The sequence below is a fragment of the Mesoplodon densirostris genome, chromosome 2, assembly GCF_025265405.1.
Source record: "Mesoplodon densirostris isolate mMesDen1 chromosome 2, mMesDen1 primary haplotype, whole genome shotgun sequence".
In the NCBI taxonomy this organism is placed as follows: Eukaryota; Metazoa; Chordata; class Mammalia; order Artiodactyla; family Ziphiidae; genus Mesoplodon; species Mesoplodon densirostris.
In genome coordinates, this window is record NC_082662.1 from 13,817,334 (window position 1) to 13,839,063 (window position 21,730).

The following is a 21,730-nucleotide window of genomic DNA, read 5'->3' on the forward strand; positions in this document are numbered from 1 at the left end:
AGGAGCTGGTCTGATGGTCTCCAGGGACCCTTCCAGCTTGAAGCTGAGGATTCTGGAAAGCAGAGGGAACTGTCCCCGTGGTGCTCAGGGGCGTGGGGCATGGAGAAAGGCCATAGGGCAGGGTGTCTAGGAGCTAAGCTCTGCAGGTCCTCCCTCCCTCCCTCCCTCCCTCCACTGTTGTCCTAGGAAAGCTCAGGCACAGACCCTGTGTGTGTGTGTTGGTTGCGGGGGGGAGCTGCCCCAGAGTGGAAGAGCCCACAGCTGGTGTCAGCTCTCATGGGAACAGCTCAGAGCCCACTCTGACTGGTCACAAGGCCTGAGACAGGCAGGTTCCATGCCCCGATGGTGCCAAGGCTCACCTGGGCCCAGGTAGCTTATCCCCATGGGCATCATATGACTTCCCCAACCAGAGTTATACCCTCTTTACCCAGCAATTCATAAACAGTCAGTGCTGGGGTCTCTAACTAAAGGCCCGAGGGTCAGGTCTGACTTACAAATGAGTTCGTTTTGCTTGAACCATAGTGTTCTGCTTTTTAAGAAACATTGAATTTCGATACATTGGCCAAAGCAGGCTCTATTCCCTTTGTCACAGTTGCCACTTGTCCCTATTGTCTTGTACTTGGTAGCTTCACACATGTTATCTGCCTGACCCCTGAAGGCATTTGGAAACTCTGAGCTCGATCAACAGCCCTGCTTTGTGGACAGGGAGACTGGAGCAGGGAGAATGGAATCCTAGATGACCTAGAGGTTGGAAGAGCCCTTGAGATCACGAAGGTCTCATTTTCAGATCTCGATCCCAGTATCATTACTTTGGAGACCTTCCCTGATCAAAGCAGCACCCCTATCCTCTCTGTCCCGTACCCTGCTCTGTTTGTCCTCACCACCTCCTGACATCCCACTCTCTAGCTTCCCAGTTTATTCCCTGTCCCTCTTGCTGCTCTGTGTGCCCCATGAGGGCAGGGACTTGGTTTCACTGTTGTACCCCTAGTGCCAGAATAATGCCTGGCACATGGTAGGTGCTCAAAAAAATTGTTGAAGAATGGGAAAAGTGAGGCGCTGGGCATGGTAGCACCAGCCCCAGACCCCCTCCCTGCTACAGTTTCCCTGGGTGGTTCCAGGGACGTCCTGGAGTTGTGCTGGAATCTCACGGTCACCCAGCAACCCCCAGGCCTCTGCCCCTGCACAGCGCTGTGTTTGGAGGCAAACCCAGCTGTGTTCTACCTGCCAGAAGGGAGAGGGGCCATGATGTCATCTGGCTCCCCCACCCCTCCTCCTCCCAGACCTGACCAATCGTGCCTGGAATCCCAAGTTCAAATAGACCACAGCCTGGGTGTGCAGGAGGTGCCTTTTGTGGGTTGTGGGCAGGGCAAGTGTCTGGGCAGGTCTTGGTGTCTTAAGTGTTCTCAGAACCAGAAGAAACTAGAGGAAGGGAGCAAATTGCAGAGGGTGGGCAGGGACACCGAGAACAGGAAACTGTTCTTATTTTTCTTCCAAGAGAGACTTTATTTTTTTCCAAGGTAAAAATATTTGCTTATAAAAACTGAGCAAACACTACACAGAAGCATGAGGAAAAGGTAAAAAGGACACGCTCTTCTTCCTCCCATGTAGAAGCCTCCCAGGTAGAAGCCTCCACAGTACAAGCCCCTCTAGGGTCAGATGGCCTGGGCTAGAGTCCTGGCTTGACCACTTTCCAGCTACGGATCCTGAGAGGGTCTTTAACTTGTCGGTGCCTCTTGTAAACTTGTCGGTTTCTTCTTGTAAAATGGGGATATTTGTGTTCCTCTCAGGCTCTCTGCCCGCTCTCTGCTCTTGCCTCCTTCTCTCCTCCAGCTCTGAGTACATTTCTTTTTAAGACACCATGACCTGCCCAGGCCCCTGCCCTGCCCACAACCCATAAAAGACACATGCTGCACACCCAGGCTGTCGTCCGTTTGAACTTGGGATTCCAGGCTTAATCAGTGCCTGTCAACTAGTATTGTCGTGAGGGTTAGATAAGTAAATCCATGGAAGGGACTTAGAACAGTGCTTGGCACACAGTGAGGGCTATGGACGCGTTTGCTAGCATCTCATCATCACCTGTCATCATCATCACCATCATCGTCATCACCAGTGGCATCACCGTTATCATCATCATCTTTGCAGACAGCTCTTTATGCACCAACCTACCTTCCTCCCTCTTTCTAATCTGTCCACCCACCCACCCACCCACCCATCCATCCATCCCTCTCTAATGGGAATATCCCCACATGCTCTTCAGGAGCCTGTTTTATCCACTCCACATTACATTACAGATAAACAAAATGGCTCAGGTGCTGGTTAATGGGGAGGGGTGAGAGTGATGGATCAAAATCATTGCACATCCTTGAAGCGCTGTTTTGCTGGGTTCCGTATCCATGTGGCCAACCTAGACTCTGCCTCAGTGCTTTTGGGTGTAATGAACTTTGCAGATCAAGAACATTTGCCATCAGGTATGTTGGCAGTAAGAAAGATCATGCCAGGAAGATCTTCGAAATCAAAAGTAACCAAGTAAAAGTCTATGCCATTTTTGTGTTTCCCATCTCCCTAATCAGGCTGGGCATTTCTGGCGGTGGGGACTGTGTCCCCTCATACAGTCTCTTCCTGTAAAATGAGGAGACTAGTAATAGTTGCCAGGCTTTCTTCTAGTGAATACTAGGTGCCAGGCACTGTGCTAACCCTTCTACACATAGCTCAGGTAATCCCCACATCAACCCAGTGGAACAGGTACTACGGCTACAACTGTCATCTTCTTCTCCGTGGAGAAACGGAGCCACGGAGAGGTTGAAGAACTTGCTAAGATCATAGGTTGTAAGTGGCAGAGCCGGAACAGTCTGACTGCACCGTGCCTTTACGTGCTAGCTGATCCCTTAATGTATGACATAAGATCTGCAAGCCACTTAGCCAGCACAGAGCCCTCAGAAAATGCTGACTTAATTACCGTGTGGGTTCAGGCGCTGAGAGTCTGAGGATAGAGGTGAAGCTAGAGAAAGGGGGACGGGGGCTGCTGGGGAGCTTGTCTCCTGTTGACAGATGAGCCCTGCTCCACCAGGGGTCCCCTCTTCCCCATCCCCCAGAGAGGCCTTGGGTGCCTCCTCCCTCAGCCTCTTGGGTTGACAGGCCCGAGTGAGGAGGAATGGGCATGGAGCCAGGAGGTGGGGACCGGGCTCAGGCAGGCTAATCAGGTCATAGTGTGACTTTAAAAGGGAGGAGGAAAGCACCGAACCTTCAGAACTCACGCTCCTTCCTGGCAACGAGGTGCTTCGGAGAGGAGCTAGGAAGTCAGGGTGCATGGAGCCTTGGAACCCGGGGTACAGGATGGCCCCACAGAGAGCGGTGCGGCTGTCCCTGAAGAAGCCCACCTACGCTGTGTGTGTGGTGGGAATCAAAACATACGTGGATGTTCACAGGTGAGAGCCGAAAGCACCCACCTGGCTGCAGAGGGCTGGGCTGGGCTGGAGGACCCGCGGCAACGGGGTGGGCGCCTGGTGGACGAATGGGGCGTATTGGAGGATGCTGACAAGAGGTTGTTTTGACAGCAGAGCAGAGGGACTAGGATATCAGGTCCATCTTGGGGCTCTGGCTCCTGGCACCAGGGTCAAGTCTTTGGCCACTGGATGAGGGTTCCAGCTCTGAGCCCTGGGGCCAGGGTCTAGGGTCTGGGTTCTGCGTTCTGACATCCCAGTGGAACTTGTGTGGAGCATCAGAATGAATTGTTGCTCAAGATGGGGGACAGGACTGGCCTCCCCTGATGTTGCCCTCAATTTCTTGCCAATGACCCATCTCTCTGAGGTGGGGAGGGGCAGTGTGTGTGGTGCAGCTTGATCCTAGAAGGCCAGCCAGGGCGACTGAGATCAAGAGGAAGTGGTTAGGGAATGCTTCAATGTGTTAATAAAAGAAAAGAACTGGAATAAGGCTGGGCTTATGTTTCAATGTGTTTTTTAATAGAGGAAAAGAACTTGGAACAAGCCTGGGGCTTGTGTTTGCCAGGAGGACGATGGCGATTATAGCACTGATGGCACCTGAGGGGCAGTGGAAGCATCGGCTTCCCCCGTTGGTCCCAATGCTCCCGGGCCTGGCTTTACCCAGATGGCAGTCCAGGGACCTGGCCCAGTGTGAGTTTCCCCACCTGGCCATTGAGGAAGTTGGTCTTGGGGGTCTCTGGGGCTCTTTCCAACTCGACACACTCTCTATGAGCTCCATCTCTACTGGATTGGATGGTACCAGAGCCCCTGCAGATGGGCAGGGGGCAGTCAAGGTGGGAGTCTCCCTCCCAGAGTAGGTGGGGGCTGAGGTCTCTTATAAGGTGGGATCTGAGCTGGGCTCAGCTTCACCTGGCCTCAGGGGAGCCTATGCCCCAGAAGACCTCCCTGCCTCCCTCTCTGGGGCAGTGGCCTGGGGCTGGGGAGGGAGAGCCAGGAGCCCTGGGAGGCCAGACCTCGGCTCTAAGTCATGCTGGGGGCCCTGGCGTGGGGCTGGTTCTCTTGCATCTGGGTGGCCAACAGAGATCCCATTTTCTGCTGCCCTTTTATCATACGGTTGCCAGACTTGGCAAATGAAAATACAGGGCACCCAGTTAAGTTTACATTTCAGATTTTTAAAAATGCTTTTTTTTAGTATATTGCATGGAACATACTTTTTTTTTTTTTTTAATGCTGTTTAGCTGAAGTTCAAATTTAGCTAGGCATCCTGTACTTTATCTGGTAACTCTGCTTTAACATCAAAAGTAGGGAGGAGGGGCTTCCCTGGTGGCGCAGTGGTTGAGAGTCCGCCTGCCGATTCAGGGGACACGGGTTCGTGCCCCGGTCCGGGAAGATCCCACATGCCGCGGAGCGGCTGGGCTCGTGAGCCATGGCCGCTGAGCCTGCGCGTCCGGAGCCTGTGCTCCACAACGGGAGAGGCCACCACAACAGTGAGAGGTCCGCGTACCACAAAAAAAAAAAAAAAAAAAAAAAGAAAAAAGTAGGGAAGAGGTCTCTGTGAGCCCCTATCTTCCCGATTCCAGACCCCTGTTCTCATCCCAGGGGGTGGCTATTTCTGGAAGGTAATTTCAGAACCTCAGGCCCTACTTGGTAGGTTGTGCTGCTGACTGAGGACAGAAGCACTTGACTGGGAGCCAGGAGACTTAGGTTCTGGTTCTGGCGCTGTCACTGACTTGCTGTCTGGCGTGGGCCAAGCCACTGGCCCTCTCTGGGCCCTGGCAGGATGAACTGAGCCCCCTATTCAGTTTAGCGTGGCGGTAAAGCACCCACACTCTGGACTTGGACAGACTCAGGTTCGCATCCTAGATCCACTGGTGGCTGTGGGACCCCGGGCAAGCTGCTGCATTTCTCTGAGCCTCTTACCTCATCTGACAAATGGGGAAGCAATAGCGCTGATGTTAATGGCTTAGGGGGAGGATGAACGTGAGCATATGCACCTGTAGGGCCCCTGGCTCTGCGAGAGTGGGAAGTGCTTACAGCTCTGACAGCTCTGTGGGTTCCCTTTCCTCCACTATTTGTTCCTCCCATCCTGTCTCAGAGGGTGGCAGGAGCAGAGGACAGATCAGCGGGTGTGTGGTGGGAACACGGGGCGATGCCATCTGTAAACGCCTTTGGGATCACCAAGCGCTTTAGCATCCTCAAGTGTGGGCCGTGGCCCAGCCGAGGGGAAGCTGCCTGGCTGTCTGTAGCTGCTGTGCTCTGGTTGACTCTGGGAGAGGGGGCTGCTCTGGGGTCCTGAGTGAGCACCGTGAGGGACCTGTACCCAAGAGCCCTTCAAGAAACTTCACCCCTGGATGGATCTAGAGTCTGTCATACAGAGTGAAGTAAGTCAGAAAGAGAAAAACAAATACCATATGCTAACACATATATGTGGGATCTAAGAAAAAAAAAAAGTCATGAAGAACCTAGGGGTAAGACGGGAATAAAGACACAGACCTACTTGAGAATGGACTTGAGGATATGGGGAGGGGGAAGGGTAAGCTGGGACAAAGTGAGAGAGTGGCATGGACATATATACACTACCAAACGTAAAATAGCTAGCTAGCGGGAAGCAGCCGCATGGCACAGGGAGATCAGCTCGGTGGTTTATGACCACCTAGAGGGGTGGGATTGGGAGGGTGGGAGGGAGGGAGACGCAAGAGGGAAGAGATATGGGAACATATGTATATGTATTACTGATTCACTTTGTTATAAAGCAGAAACTAACACACCATTGTAAAGCAATTATACTCCAATAAAGATGTTAAAAAAAAAAAAAAGAAAAAAGAAACTTCACCCTGGATGTTGGTAGTGACTAGCGTCATAGCCACAGAGAATCTCTAAACTAGAAAACAGAAGTTTATTCTGCAGCAAGTTGGTTTAAAAGTAGACCTAAAGAAGAACTTCCAGCCACTGAGGTCTCTGATAGGTGGAGAAAGGCGATGTAGAATTGTCAAGACAGGTGGAGGAAGGGGGCCGTGTGTTGACAACCTGGGAAGGTTTAAGAGGAGCCTGAAGCTCACTCCAGGGCCTTGGCTGGCTAGGATGAAGGGGCTGTACTTGATGATGAACTTGGGGCCTTCCCACCCCCAGTGCCAATTGCCTGGCTCCAGCTGAGGCCGAGCAAGGGGCCTCTGTTTGGCCTTGCTGGTAGAAGGCGGAAGCCCCCCAGAAGAGGGTCACCTGTGCTGGTCACCTGAGCTGCCCAGACTCCCAACATTCCAGAGCCAGTGGAGATGGGCGTGTGGGGGTGACGTCATGGGATGTGATTAATTCCCCCATGTGCTCTCTAGGCTCGTTATTTGGGAGTAATTGTGTGCCCCAGGGTGTCCCAGCCCAAGGAAACTTAGAAATCCCCTGACTCAAATGTACTGCAGATCCTACACCCTCACCCCAGCTGGCTAGCTCTCCACCGCCGCCCCCTGGGTTTGGCCAGACGGCCCTGGCTGTCTCTGTCCTTTTCTTGGAGGTGGTCCCCAGAGGACTTATGCCAAAAAAGAGGGGGTGTGGCATGGGGAATCCATTAGTGGTCCAGCCTGGCACTCCCTGGCTACCCAGAGGCCAGAATCAGAGCCCCAGGCTGGAGATCACATGAACATTTATCCTTAGGGATGGAGGAGAAGGCTAGCTGGGTGGGGCCGGGGATGATCTCCTGGATTTATTCTAAGCCTCCCCTAATCCTACACAAGCCTCAAAGCCAAATAGACTCTTGGATCCAAGATGACTGGAATTCCAGGAGCACAGGGAAGGGGGTCTCTGTAGGGCCTCTCAGATGAGCCAGAGAAAAGACCCAGACCACTTCTCTTTTCTGGGGTTCCCTGTATTTCAAAAACCCAAAATGCCAAAACAGAGTTGTAAAACTTGTGGTCTATACATTCTTTTTTTAAAAAATAAATTTATTTTATTTATTTATTTTTGGCTGTGCTGGGTCTTCGTTGCTGTGCGTGGGCTTTCTCTAGCTGAGGTGAGCAGGGGCTACTCTTCGTTGCGGTGCGCGGGCTTCTCACTGCAGTGGCTTCTCTTGTTGCGAAGCAAGGGCTCTAGGCTCGTGGGTTTCAGTAGTTGTGGCACACGGGCTCAACAGTTGTGGCTCGCAGGCTCTAGAGCACAGGCTCAGTAGCTGTGGCGCACTGGCTTAGTTGCTCCGCGGCATGTGGGATCTTCCCCGACCAGGGCTCGAACATGTGTCCCCTGCATTGGCAGGCGGATTCTCAACCACTGCGCCACCAGGGTAGTCCTGACCTATATATTCTTGATGTTTACATTGAGTAAATTAATGCTTTTCACTTGCGAAGAAGTACAATGAAACATAATTGTGCTCCTTGCGGGATAATTACAGGATTGATGCCAATACTAATTCATGATGAGTGACAGGCTCCGAGAGCCGGGCTGGGACCTGGGTTTAAAGCCGGGTGAGGATCTCCTCTCCTACTTGTTCCGTCCCGTTGCTGTATCGCATTCCTTCATTGGAAGTGATGTTAATGTTTAGATTCGAGGGTTCTCGGCGATTATGAGGCCGGGGTCCCCTGTAAGGTCCACGGAGCCAGGAGAGGCCAGGGAGTTACAGGATCTGGATGCGAAATGGGGTAGTGTGAGTTCTTGAAACGTAAAATACTGGCATCAGAGAGGGTACCAGAGGTCAGACGCCCCCTAAGTCTACAGATGTCCCTCCTCCCTGGTCCTCGTTGCTAACTCCCATTTTGAGACCTGGGAATCCATTCAGTCACTCTTCCCTCTCCTCTCCTGGCCCTATAGCCCCTTCCCTGTCTCTGCTTCTCCTTCCCATCATTTTGGTCTTGGAACCTCTCCTCATCCTTGACTGTCTCCTCTTCCCCCTGCTGCTCCCATCACTTCCAACTCCACTTCTCTCTCCTCCCCCCAATCCCCGCCTTCCTCTCTTGGTGGAGGGCCCGGGGCCAGGCAGCGGACCCCGAGAAAAGAGTTGAGATGCAGGGAATGGAGGGGTGATCGCTCATCCGTGATGTAGATGCCCCTTTGACCCCAAAAATGCTTTCCCTGTGATGTGTTGTCCTCTCCTTTGCTATGTCCAGAGAAGCTTCCATTCCCTTTGCTGTGGCTTCTAAGCAGCTGTTCAGCTCTGCCAAGTGGTCCTGATGCTCAAAGATGTGTGGGAGGTGGGGGCGAGGCTGGAAGGAACTGGCAAATCCACACCCAGCCAAGGACCTCAGCCATGTGGGGAGCCCAGGAGGGGGACCTCAGCTGTGGGCTGGGAGCAGTGGGGGCGATTCCAAATGCTGCCACCCAGGGGTGGGTGCCGAGGGAGCTGGGACCTGCTGGAAATTTTCAGGAGCCTGGCCTCGCAGCAGGTACAGACCTGAGTTGGGTCTCCAAATGCACCCTGGGCCCCAGAGCAGAGAACCCAGTCACCCTGCATTTGAGACCAAGGCCACCTGAAGCCCTGTCAAGCGCTTCTCCAGCACACCTTCCCTGCCACGTTTATGACCCTGCCTACCCCCACCTGGGTCTCCATTGCCGTGCTGGGAGGGTGGGCAAAGGGAAGGCCAGAAATTCCTCAGGAGGATCCTGCAGAGGGTGTGGTCTGAGCCAGGCTGCCAGATGTAGTGAAAGGGTGGGCTGGGGCTTCCGGACCTGGATGAGAAGGAAGGCTGGGCTCTGTGCAGCCTGGGCCCCAGAGGAGGAAGCTCCATTGGGATGGGGCCTCTGAGAGTCAGTTCGATGACTGTAGAGAACAAGATGGCTGGTAACCAGTCATAACCACCAGTTAGGGTCAGGCCGGTCCTTGCAGGCTGTGTGACTTTGGGCCAGTTACTTAGCCTCTCTGAGCCTGTTTCCTCCCATGCTAGATGAGGATAATATCACCCGTTAATTGTACCTGTGAATTTGGCCCCCATTTTACAGATGAGAATTGCATAATCCACGGAGCACAGCCATACAATTTCCCATCTTGCAGATGGGGAAACTGAGGCTGAGAGGGGAGAAGTGACTCATGATTCTGACTTTCCATTCAGGGCTCTTCTCTTAAGGATGTTCTGGCCCCCAGCTCCTGTTTGCCCCTGCTGGGAAGGCCCGGGGTGGAAAGCTGCCACCCCCCATCTCTAGCCTCCATCCTTGGGCAGGCAGGGGTCCACTGAAAGAAGGCCTGGCCAGCCCGGCCCTCCTTGCAGGCTCTCTGGGTGTGGCCTTAGCTGAGCAATGACAGGGCATAAGGCACCCGTGATTCTTATCTCTGGGAAGGAAGGAAAGAGGGAGAGGACATAGCTACAGCCTGTGTGATTCTACACTCAGGGGAAAATCCCTGCCTGCGATGTGGGATCTGCCTGTGATGTGATGTCAGCCGCTGCCCTCCCCAACCTCTGTTGGCCACAGCCAGCTCCCAGGGAGGACCAAGGAGGAAGCCACACGGGGGCCTGAACTTTCTGTGACCTTTGCCCCACTGTGGTCACTTAACAAACGTTACTGGTCACCTGCTCCTTGTTCAGCTCTGTGCTGGGCTGAGGCACCTGGAGATGATACGACCCACCCCCACCCCCGAGGGGCTCCCCTCTTAGTCTGGGAGCTAAAAAACCTTCAGATGTGGACGCTAACAATTGCATCGCTAACCGGGTTTGGGGGCAGGTCTGGAGTGAAGGGAGATGGAGGAATCCTATTCCCCAGGGTCTGCCTGTTCCCCATGCCGCTTGTGACAGTAATGATAATGGCGACAGCACCATCTTCAGCTCACAGCGCTTGCTGTACTATCTCAATTAAATCTCACAACACGCCTATGAGGTAGTGACTACTACGATCCCCATTTTGCAGACAAGGAAACTGAGACACAGAGATGTCAAGAGACTTGCCCAAAGTCACACAGCCAACAAATGGCAGAGCTGGGATTTGAACCCAGGTTTGCCTGATCCCAAATTCTATGAGCTCAACCCCAGGAGAGCCCATTATCGGGGAATTTTCTACGTTGTTGGGTTGGCGCGAGGGGTGGGTGAGGCAGGGCAGAGGATGAGCTTTGGAGTCAGACCCTGAGTGGGGTCACATCTCAGCTCTCCGTTGTCGCCCCGCTTGTGACCTCCCTCTGAATTTCACATCATCTGTAAAATGGGGAGAAGAAGAATAACTGCTGTGCTCAGCAAACAGGGGCCGTGGGAATCGAAGCAGAATGGAGTAAAAGCACTTTAGGGACCGTGATGTCCCTGCCCTGGGTGGATGCCATGAGGGCAGGGCCAGGGGTGACTCATCTCTTCTTTCCTGGTGCCCAGCGTGGCACAGTAGGTGCTCAGGAAATGCATGTTGAGGCAGAGTGGCCGACAGCACCAACAGGATTCCGTGTGCTCCCCGGAGCTGACGTTCTTTAGGGCTGGAGCCTGTGGGGGTCTGGCCAGCTCCGTGGGACTGTTGGCCACAGTGGTTCTCGGCTCCTGGCAGAAGCGACCACAGAGCTGGTCGTACCTGAGAGGACTTGCCAGGTCCTGCTTGCTGGTCCCAGGGCATTTCTTGTGGCTTCAGTCCAGGGAACGTCAAGTCCAGGACACCTGGAGAGTGGCACCTCTGGGGCTCTGGGCAGGCAGGTGGCTGATCAAGTGTGAAGGGGGAGTCACAGGCTTGGCTGGCCTGGTCTGCTCAAGGGCTGCCCGCCAGCTTGCTCCTCAGCCTTTCCATCCAGTTCTGCATTATTCTCCCTTCTGCCCTCGCCTCTCCCCCAGCACAACGCCCTGCCCTCCCTGCCCAGACCCTACGCTGGGCAGAGGGGTCCCCTGACCCCTGAGGTCGTCCCTAGGGGCTGGTGGTATCCAAGCAGCAGGTAGGATAGACGGCATGGGAGGGAGTCCATGACTGCTGTGTTTCTCTTCTCCCTAGAGACCAGGTGGTCAACTTCCGAGTAGTTGAGATAAGCTGTGGCCTGTGGAGCCCCAGTGGGAGGAAGCTTCTGGATACAGGTTGCAGCCAAGTAAAAGGAAAAGCTTTCTAATTACCTGAGCTGTCAAAGCACAGAGGGGCTGTAAGGTAGTGAGCTGCCTGTCACAGGACCTGTTCAAGCACAGAGTTCTGTGATGGGCAAGGAGTTGGCCAGGATGACCTCTGAGACCCCTCTCTGACCCAAGGCCTATGAAGATACTCCACAGTCTCATTGTCTTAGGGCAGAAAGGGGCCAGAAGGTCATGGGTGCCATCTTCCTGGTCTGCACTGACTTCACCCCTGCCAAGTTCAGGTGCGTGGAGGGGGAAGAGGTCTTTCCTGCCTCCGTGCCCCACATCCTGCCAGCTCCCACGGGATCATACTGAGGCGCTTGTGTTGCAAAGTTTCAACATTTTCCTTTTTCCTTCCTACATCTTCCCTGACCATTTCCTTCCTCCGGTCCCCGCCCGGGACACGCTCAGGGCACACACATTCATTTTCAAGTCAGCGGGACAGCATAATATAGAAGACAAACCTGCTGCTCCTTCCATCCTTTACCAGGAAGGTTACTTAACCTCTCTGAGAAGAATTCTTCATCTGCTAAATGAGGACAGCAACATGTTCCTGCGAGGGTTGTTGTGAAGGGTGGATGAGGCATCAAAAGCTGAGCATGGGGCTTCCCTGGTGGCGCGGTGGTTGAGAGTCCGCCTGCCAATGCAGGGGACGCGGGTTCGTGCCCCGGTCCGGGAGGATCCTACATGCCGCGGAGCGGCTGGGCCCGTGAGCCATGGCCGCTGGGCCTGCGCGTCCGGAGCCTGTGCTCCGCAACGGGAGAGGCCGCAGCAGTGAGAGGCCCGCGTACGGCAAAAAAAAAAAAAAAAGACAGGGTGAGGGAGAGGGTTTCAGGGTGTGTGATCAGCTCGTGGACATTCTTCTGATTGGTTGGTGGTGAGGTAATTGGGAGTCAACATCATCAACCTTCTGGTTCCAACCGGTCTGGGATCTATGTGCTTATGCGCAGCATATAATTAACTTCTTCCACCTGGTGGGGGCTTCAGTATCTGCAAAAGGGCTCAAAGGCCGTGGCTCACAATATTATCTATAGCCCTTAAGGAGGAACTAAAGATCCTTGACTTTGTTTAATGGCTAAACTATTATTATTTTGTCTTGCTTGGCTGTTTTCCATTGTTTCTGCATTTTCTCATTTTTCTGATTAAATTTTTTCTTTGGAACTTGGGGGAAGGCCTAGGAGGCTAAAATTACAAACAAGAGGCAGGCAGAAGACATGGTGGAGTGGGGGGATCTGTCCCGGGAAGGTCCATAGGTTCTTGCTCGGGTACAGTTCCACGTTCCTGGGTTGCCTTGCCCTCATCCATAAAACAGGGCTTTCTTGTACCCCTTGCCCACACCAGGCACCACGCTGAGTGCTGAGATGACGGTAGTTTTAGTGAAAGTAAAATGGGAAAATTCCCCACATTCTAGAGGGAGAAACAGGAGAGACAGACGATAGAAAAACATGTCAAATAAACATGACATGTCAGGTGACAAGTGCCATGGGTTGAAATGAAGCTGGGTCATGGGGTTAAGGAGTGTGGGGCTCATGGTGTCACCCATGTCACACAGCCTTAGAGAGGGCAGTCAGGGAAGACCTCTGAGAAGGAAAGGAGGCACGGAGGTCCCAGCGGACGCTCGGGAGCTGAAGATTGTGAACGAAGAGAACCCAGGTGCAAAGGGTCGAAGGCAGGAGGGAGTTTGGCAACTGGAGGGAGAGCAAGAGCTGGGTTTGCAGGAGTGAGGAGGGCGTAGCCAACTCCGCGCAGGCTGCAGAGCCCCCGGGGAAAGGCTGGGAACAGAAGGGATGCTGAATGACTTCTGTGTTAAGGGGATCCCTCTGCTGCTGTGTTGAGACCAGATCGTGGGCAGCAGGAGAAGAAGCAGGGGGACCAGCCTATTGTGAAAATCCACATGGAAAAAACTGGTGCCTGTACCAGGACATTAGGCGTGGAAGAGATGTGAATGTCAGCAGGTGCTGCTGTAAAGGGGGCGCTGACAGGGTTGACTGGTGACTGGATGTGAGCTCGAGGGAAGGGGAGAAGGCCAGGATGAATCCGATGATGGGGTAACTGTGGCCTGACACGGGCAGGTTTGGACGGGGCAGAAGTGGGGAGCTAAGAGTTTCGTTTTGGACACGTTAAATGGAAAAAACCTGTTAGACACCCTAAAGAGATGTTCAAAGGACAGCTTTTGAGTCTGGAGATGGAAAATGGGGGTTCTAGGTCTGGGAGCCTTAGTTTCCTATGGCAACTGACTAAACAATGGCAAAGGGCATGTAAGGTGGGAAGATGCCTGAAAGTGCCTCTTGAGGACGGTGAGGCCAGGAGTGGGGTGAGGACCTGTGGGTCCTGCCAGCAGCCTGCAGGGCTCAGGGGCCCCTCTCTACCCCAGCCTCATCTTTAAAACGAGAATAATAATTGCCTTATGGGGCCATGATGTGTATCAGAGAGCCAGGTCCTGAGTGGGACTTGGGTCTGTTGTAACTATGACCATCACCACCATTGTCAGTGAGGGCAGTTGTTTGTGGGGACTGAGTGACCACGGCAGGGATCTGGGAGGGGTGTCTGGTTTCTCCAGGGGCTTTAATACTTGCATGGTTTCTCAGGGGTACAGGAAACGATGAAGGCAGGGGGATGTATCAAAGGACCCTTCTGGCCCTGGCATCTTTGCAGTCGGGTGGACGTTTGCAAGTTGACTTGACCTTGGGTGGTGGCCTTGAGGCTGACGGCTCTGTCCTGGGGGACGGCAGTGGGGAGCCCTGACATGTAGTTCCCTCGTCCGACTTCCCCTCCAGGGTGTGTGTTCCACATGGCCAAAGGCCTCATGGAACCCTGGGGCCCATCATAGGGCTGGGACAGGGAGGCACACAGCTCAGGTTTATTCAGGGGCTGAAGAAGGACAAGTGCCCCCAGAGGCCCTGCTGACTTAGCTCCTGATGCCCTGTAGCCCGAGTTTGCAGAGCATCCTCTCTGAGTCTACGGCCCAGGAAGGCTGGACCCTGCCTGCTGTGGCTGGAAGCAGCTGGTGGTTTGAGAAGTAGCGTGGAGGCCCAGAAGATGGGTGCCCCTGGCTGGGGCCTGGCAGACGGAGGGCTTCCTGATCCCCTTTTCTGGAGCCCAGAGCTCTGGAGTACTGGGTGGATGTGGTATATCAGGTAGACGGGGAGAAATGTGCAGGGTATGGCCTCAGTCGAGTTCTGTACCACTGGGTGCAGATGGGCCTGAATTCCCCTGCAGACTAGGGGCAAATGAATCCATTCATTCATTTAACAAGTGTTTATGAGACTGACCACATGCCAGACACTGTTATAGGTCCTGGGAGATGGCAATGAGCAAAACAGACAAAACTCCCTGCCCTGGTGGACCTGACCTTCTAGCAGGAGAGACGGACAATACCTAACAGTATGATTAAGAATCAGAGCAGACAGTGCTTTGTGACCACCTAGAGGGGTGGGATAGGGAGGGTGGGAGGGAGACGCAAGAGGGAGGGGTTAGAGGGATATATGTATACGAATAGCTGATTCACTTTGTTATACAGCAGAAACGAACACAACATTGTAAAGCAATTATACTCCAATAAAGATGTTAAAAACAAACAAGCAAACAAACAAAAAAGAATCAGAGCAGAGTGGCAGGGATAAGGAGAGTGTGGGAGAAGGTAGGACAAGGTGTAGCATTAAATAGAGTGATGGGCGGGGGGTGCTCACTGAGAAGGTGACATTTAAGCAGAGCCCTGAAGAAGGTAAAGGAGTGAGCCTTGTGGATATCTGGGGGAAGAGCATTTTATGCCGAGGAAATGGCCAGTGCAAAGGCCCTGAGGCAGGACAGCCTGGCCGCTTCATGGAACATCAGGAAGGTCAGTGTGGCTTGAGCAGAGTGAGTGAGGACTGAGCCTAGTGGGGTGGAGGAGGTTCCTGGGGGGTGGCAGAGGGCAAATCAGGAGGGGCTTTGAATGCCATTGTGAGGACTTTGCTGTGTGTGATGGGAACCGTTGCTTCTGAGCATAAGAACAACGTGATCTGTTCTGAGTGGGGAACAGACTGGAGCAGGCCCAGGTGGGCTTAAGAAGCTGCTCAGCACTCTAGGTGCGTGCAGGGGTGGCAGTGGAGGAGGTGAGAGGTGGTCTCGAATGGATTTCTTGTTGGGTTAGAGAATTTGGAAGCATAAAATCAGGAAGCTTTGGGGGAGGGCAGGGATTGAGGATGTCCAGAGGTTTTCAGTCTCTGCTCTCTGGAGCCTCATGGGCCGCAGTGGGAGTGGAAGGGTTAAACACCGTGGCTCAGCACCACCCCCCTCTCCCTTTTGTCCTTCTTCTGTCTGGGGTTCCACGCGAGGTCCACTGAAAGGGCTCTGCCACTAAAACAGAGCTCAACAGCCACTGCTCTGATCCAAGCCCTTCATGTTGCAGATGGGGAGACTGAGGCCCGGGGATGACGTGCCCAGGGTGGGTCACATGGGAATCAGTGGAGAGCTGGGAGGGAGCCCTGGGGCCCAACCAGGTTGGTCTCCTGGCCAGTAGGCCCCTCACCCCCCGCTGCTCCCCACTCCAGCTGTTAGGGGGTGCTGTTGCATAGCCGGGTAGCCCCAGCCCACTACCCCACCGGTCTCTCTCCTGAGCCCCCGGATGCTCTCCTCTCTCCTTTCTACCAGTGATGTGCCCAAGGGCGCTGAGACCTTCAGTGTCTCTGGGAGCTCCGGGGTGGAGGTCTTCACGGTCTACAACACAGCACAGGTGACAGAGCCCACAGGTAAGCCCTACTGGCCCCTGAATGCCGGCGTGGACGTGATCATATCTGTGAATGCAGCCAGTAAGGCTTTAAACGATCTCAAGGTAAGAGGCTACTTCCCCACAGAAGGTAAGAGCCCCCCACAAAGCACACCCCGTTCACCCATCTCCCCCACTCGACCAAACCCCACAAGGCTTTACCACCCACAGCCACGCGACACATCCTGATACAACTCAACAGACACCCAAACATGCAAACCCACCCCAATGCCCCAACGTCACACGCACACATACACGAATGTGCCCGTAAAAGCACAGCCTTCGGGATTCCCTGGTGGCGCAGTGGTTGAGGGTCCGCCTGCCGATGCAGGGGACACGGGTTCGTGCCCTGGTCCAGGAAGATCCCACATGTCGCGGAGCGGCTGGGCCCGTGAGCCATGGCCGCTGAGCCTGCGCGTCCGGAGCCTGTGCTCCGCAACGGGAGAGGCCACAACAGTGAGAGGCCCACGTACCGCAAAAAAAACAAAAAACAAAAAATGCACAGCCTTCCTGCTCGCCCCCTCAATTCACAAACACCCCCTTTAACACAGCTCCACACAGACTCCAAACAAGCCCCCCACTCCTGTGCAGACAGGAGTTCTCGGCAGCACCCATACACACGTGCACGCACGTGGACACAGGTACATACCAGCGTGTGTGTCTCCCACCTAAGGAAGCAGGAAGCCTCTCTTTCACAGAGGAGACCCTTCTTACTCACCCTCAGGCACCCACCACACACACAGTGACCCCCGATTCATTGATTCAGCCTTTTCTCCAACGACACCGAAAAGGTGGGGACTGTGCAGCTGTTGAGAGTAGGGGCCCTGGAGCTCAAATCCTACTTCTGAGCCCCATCTACTGGGGTCATCCTGGGGGCTCACTGAGATGGCCCGGGTGGAGCCCTGGCCATGGGTTCTAGGACATGGGGAAAGCTCTGTGAGCTTGGGCTGCTACTATGGGGTGGGGTGGGGGGTGGTCATTGTTCCCATTTTACAGATGAAGAAACAGAGGCTTAGAGAGGTTGAATAACTTGCCTGTCCCTAGTGACAGCTGTTCCTTCCCTCATTCTTTCTCTCTGACATCCCCATGGGTTCCTGAGGGTCCAGCTGCTCCCTCTGGGATCCTCCCGCACCCCGTGTGGCCCTCCTTGCCCCTCAGCCCAGTCCTGGCAGCTGAGGAGGCATCCACAGCCTCTCCAGCTGGAGAAGGGGGCTCTGGATCCAAGCCGGGAGCCCGTGGGCCTTGGGCCTTCAGCAGCAGGGAGTAGCTGGGCCCCCCATGCCTCCCCTACCTCTAAGGAGGGCCGTCGGAGTGTCCCCTCACTCCCCCGTCACAGCCATCTCTGAAGGAGTGGCCGTGCTGGCTTAGGGCTGACCATGTCCCCACAGGTGAAAGTCTCCTACTTCGGGCTGCAGAAGGATGGTGCCCTGGGCCAAAGTGTACTCTACCTCACTGGCGCAGGTAAGTCCCACCTCCCTGGCTCTCCGTACATCCACCCCTCCATGCTGACTGCTTGAGGGTCTTAGGGGAGCCCCCAAGTGCAAGGCCCATGGACATCTTCCTCCCCCATCGGGGAGCCTGGCTTCTTCAGAGGCGGTTCATCCACTCTAGAGCCTCAGGGGTGGAGTCCCAGCCATACTTAGGGCCATAAGAATCTGGAAACTGCACTGCCCATGGGTCACCAGCTAGACCCACAATAGGCCTCCTTCATCCAGAGTCTGCCTATCACACTCACTGGAAATTCAAGACATCACTAAACCATGGAGAGCCACATGCTACCTTCGGCCAGACCCCGGCAGGTGGCCCTGAGAACTGCAGAACCAGCACCTAGAACCTCAGGCCTGATCCCGACCTCCAGAGTCATGGCCCCCAAGAGCTAGCAATTCAGCCCACATAGATGAGTCAGAAATACAAGAGCCAAAGCCTTGGGTCCCTCCAACACCCAGAACCACACGGGGCTGCTACAAGGGCCTCTCAGGTGTTGGATGTGGTCCCCAGAAAAGGGCTTCCTGGCTCTCAAGGGCTTGTGGAGGGGCCGAAGCTTGCCCCAACCTGGATGTTATGGTGCGAGGGTGGGACTGGGGAGCCCTGGTAGTTCCTCTACATCTCTTTGCAGACATCTCCCTCGATGTCGACACGGGCCGCACGGGCAAGGTGAAGAGGAGCCACGGCGACAAGGTGGGACTCTCCTGGTTACCCCAAGATGGCAGAGTTGACAGGCAAACCTGGGTGTGGTCCTGGGGTGGAGTGGGCTCTTCCTCCAGAAGGGTGATGGATTCCTAGGGTCTGTGGTATCCAACAGTATAGGGAAGCCATCTGAGGACTCCCAAATCAGCATGAATGGGCCTTAACTTACACTGTGTGATCAACACGCTGTGTGTCTCCTGGAGAACAGCTTACCCTCTCTGGGTCTCTCTTGTGCCACCTTAGAACTGGGATTAGTTCTTTTTCTTGAGGCCTTTTCTATTTCCTGGGCTGTATTTAGACCCCCAAGCATGGTAGGTGACTTGTCAAGCAACTGACAGATCCTGAAGAGTGAGGACCAAGATGGGGTGGGCTCAAGGCATTATCCCACCGGATCTATCTGAAAGCCATCCTGGGAGGGTAGAAGATATGATTTGCAGGGAAAGACCCCACAGAGGAAGCCTGAATCATATATAAGACTTTGTGGACAAGATGGGGTAGGGCTGCCACGGATGGCTGTGCAGGTTGTTCACTGCACAAGGTTGCTTGGGCAAAGTGGTGGGTGGGGCCTATGATATAAATCATGTCTTGGGCCGTGGTACAGAGAAGCATCTACCCAGAGGGGTGAACAAGAGTGCCATATAAGTTAGCAGTTGTCCTGTGAGGTCCCCCAGACCCAAGTTTGAATCCCATCTATGTGACTTGGGGTTCACACCCCAGAGCCTCTTTTCCCTCTTCTGTGAAATGGGGAAAATAAGCCCTGTCTTGCACAGTCTGGTGGGGATAAAGTAGAAGCATGCCAGGAAGGGGACTTCCCTGGTGGTCCAGTGGGTAAGACTCTGCACTCCCAATGCAGGGGGCCTGGGGTTCCAACCCTGGTCGGGGAACTAGATCCCACATGCATGCCGCAACTAAGAGTCCGCATGCCGCAAATAAGAAGTGTGTATGCTGCAACTGAAGATCCCACATGCCGCAACAAAGATCCTGTGTGCCGCAACTAAGACCCAGCGCAGCCAAAGTAAATAAGCAAATAAATTAAAAGAAAAAAAAAGAAGCACAGCGGGAAGAGCTTTGATCACAGAGGCAGGGTTCCAGTCATCTTCCCCACCTCTCAGCCCAGACTATCTTGCAGGGCCTGCAGGATCTCAAGTGAAAGTCAGAGAAAACTGTGGGACAGGCCCCAGGAGAGGACTGGCATGGGGAGAGTCTCCCAGGAATTCTCCAGCCCCATCAAGGTCAGGGCGAGGCAGTCTTAGTCTGCTGGCAGGACCAAAGCTCAGCAGACTGGCAAAAGCCATTTCTGGGTTTGGCGCCATCACCCTTCCTCTTCCGGTGGGATGGCTGGGAGGAGCTGTTGTTCACTGCACAAGCGTGGACTGGCTCTGGGTGTAGGGACCTGGAACTCCACTCCCCAAATCTATGATCCCTCTATAAATCTTTAAGCAAACCCAGAATACAAAAGTCTCCAAGTTAACAAAGCAGACGGCTCTAGCCATGTCCAGAACCCCTTCCCAGAGATCCCTGGGTCTCACTGACCCTAAGGCCTCTTGCTTTGCCACAGAAAACCTGGAGCTGGGGCCCTGAGGGCTATGGGGCTGTCCTGCTGGTGAACTGTGACCGGGATTGTCTCAGCTCCAAGGAGATCGACCTCAGCAGCACCCAGCTGACATCACTGGATGGTGAGCAACAGAAGGGGTGTATGGGGTTGTCCAGGGTGATGGCGTGGGATGGAGCAGGATTGTCTCATGGGCACCACTCTCTCCAGACCTGCAGGACATGTCCCCAATGGTGCTGAGCTGCGATGGCCCTGATGAGCTCTTTGACAGCCACAAGCTGGTCTTGAACGTGCCGTTTTCTGATTCCAGGAGAGTGGGGGTCTTCTGCGCTAGGGGTGAGTGGCCTGGAGGGATCTCTTCCCTCCCTGCTCCATCTTCTGCTTCCCAAACCATTCTTCTCTTATCCACCTCTCTCCCTCCTTCCATCATCATTTTGTAACTCTCACTACCACTTACAAACAGCCACTCCATCAGGACACGACATATCGCCCAAGAAAGAGGTGCTCAAACTAGACCCATTTTACAGAGGGGAAAACTGAGGCTCAGACATGTGAATTCACTGCCCTAAGGTCACACAACCAGTTGGGGATGGAGCAAGCATTCAAAGCCAGTCTCTTGGGCACCAAAGCCCCTCTTCTTTCCACTACCCTTGCCCTTTCTCCTGAGCCCATCCTTCCTCTGGTCGGTTAGCACGGAATGAGTTCTCGATGTAAAACAGCACTGTCCAGGCTGGGTGGGGTGGAGGCAGGGACTAGCAAAGCTGAGGCCCAGGCCTGCCTTCAGAATCCAGTTGTTCTGACAGTTCATTCATCAAAGTCTGTGGATTAAAAAACAAACAAACAAAAAAACCCTGGCAGAAACACTAATCCTTAACCCTGAGGTGTCCTTACTCATTTTCATAAATCACAAGAGACCTCTCCGGCCCCTTCCTTCTTCCTCGTCATCCTCCTCTGTTCAAATTGACTCAGAACTTGTCCCAGCTAAATGAGCCTGGCAGGGACCAGAATGTTCCAATGGTGGCAGGTTACCCAGGAGTCCGGCTTGGAAACACTTACTGTGATACCAGAACATAAGCAAAGTCTCCGTAAGTGGGCTGACAACATTTCATGCTGTAAGAGCGTGCCAGGGTGGCGCTTCCCAGACAACCCTCAAGGGAGGGCAAAAGGCTATGGGCCAGAACTACTATGTGCCAGGCGATTAAAAAAAAAAAAGTGAGATGAAATTCACATAACATAAAATTAACCATTTTATTTTATGTATTTTTTTATAAAGTTATTTATTTTGGGCTGCATTGGGTCTTTGTTGAGGGGCGCGGGCTTTCTCTAGTTGCGGTGAGCGGGGGCTACTCTTCGTTGTGGTGAGCGGGCTTCTCACTGCAGTGGTTTCTCTTGTTGCAGAGCACGGGCTCTAGGCGCGTGGGCTTCAGTGTTTGTGGCACGTGGGCTCCGTAGTTGTGGCACACAGGCTCTAGAGCACGGGCTCAGTAGCTGTGGTGCACAGGCTTCGTTGCTCCACGGCATGTGGGATCTTCCCAGACCAGGGCCCAAACCTGTGTCCCCTGCATTGGCAGGTGGATTCTTAACCTCTGCACCACCAGGGGAGCCTCCAAATTAACCATTTTAAAGTGAATAATTCAGTGACATTGAGTACATTCTCAGTGTTGGGTAACTACCACAAAATTTCTAGCTCTAAGACATTTTCATCACCCCCAAATAAAGGCCTGTACTTATTAGCAGTCACTCCCCATCCTCCAACCCCCAGCCCTAGGCAACAGCTAATCTGCTTTCTGTCCCTATGGATGTACCTATTCTGTGCATCTCATACAAATGG

General features: G+C 53.9%; 1 protein-coding gene across 1 annotated transcript in view; it reads left to right on the top strand.

Moving 5' to 3' along the window:
• Nucleotides 1-3,333: 3,333 nt before the first annotated feature.
• Nucleotides 3,334-21,730, top strand: part of LOC132477718 (protein-arginine deiminase type-1-like) — a 32,387-nt gene continuing 13,990 nt past the window's right edge. The window contains exons 1-6 of the mRNA XM_060080223.1: nucleotides 3,334-3,425; nucleotides 16,046-16,226; nucleotides 17,549-17,621; nucleotides 18,277-18,338; nucleotides 19,906-20,023; nucleotides 20,110-20,235. Of these exons, the coding sequence (XP_059936206.1) occupies nucleotides 3,334-3,425; nucleotides 16,046-16,226; nucleotides 17,549-17,621; nucleotides 18,277-18,338; nucleotides 19,906-20,023; nucleotides 20,110-20,235 (652 nt within the window). The remainder of the gene's footprint in view (nucleotides 3,426-16,045; nucleotides 16,227-17,548; nucleotides 17,622-18,276; nucleotides 18,339-19,905; nucleotides 20,024-20,109; nucleotides 20,236-21,730) is intronic.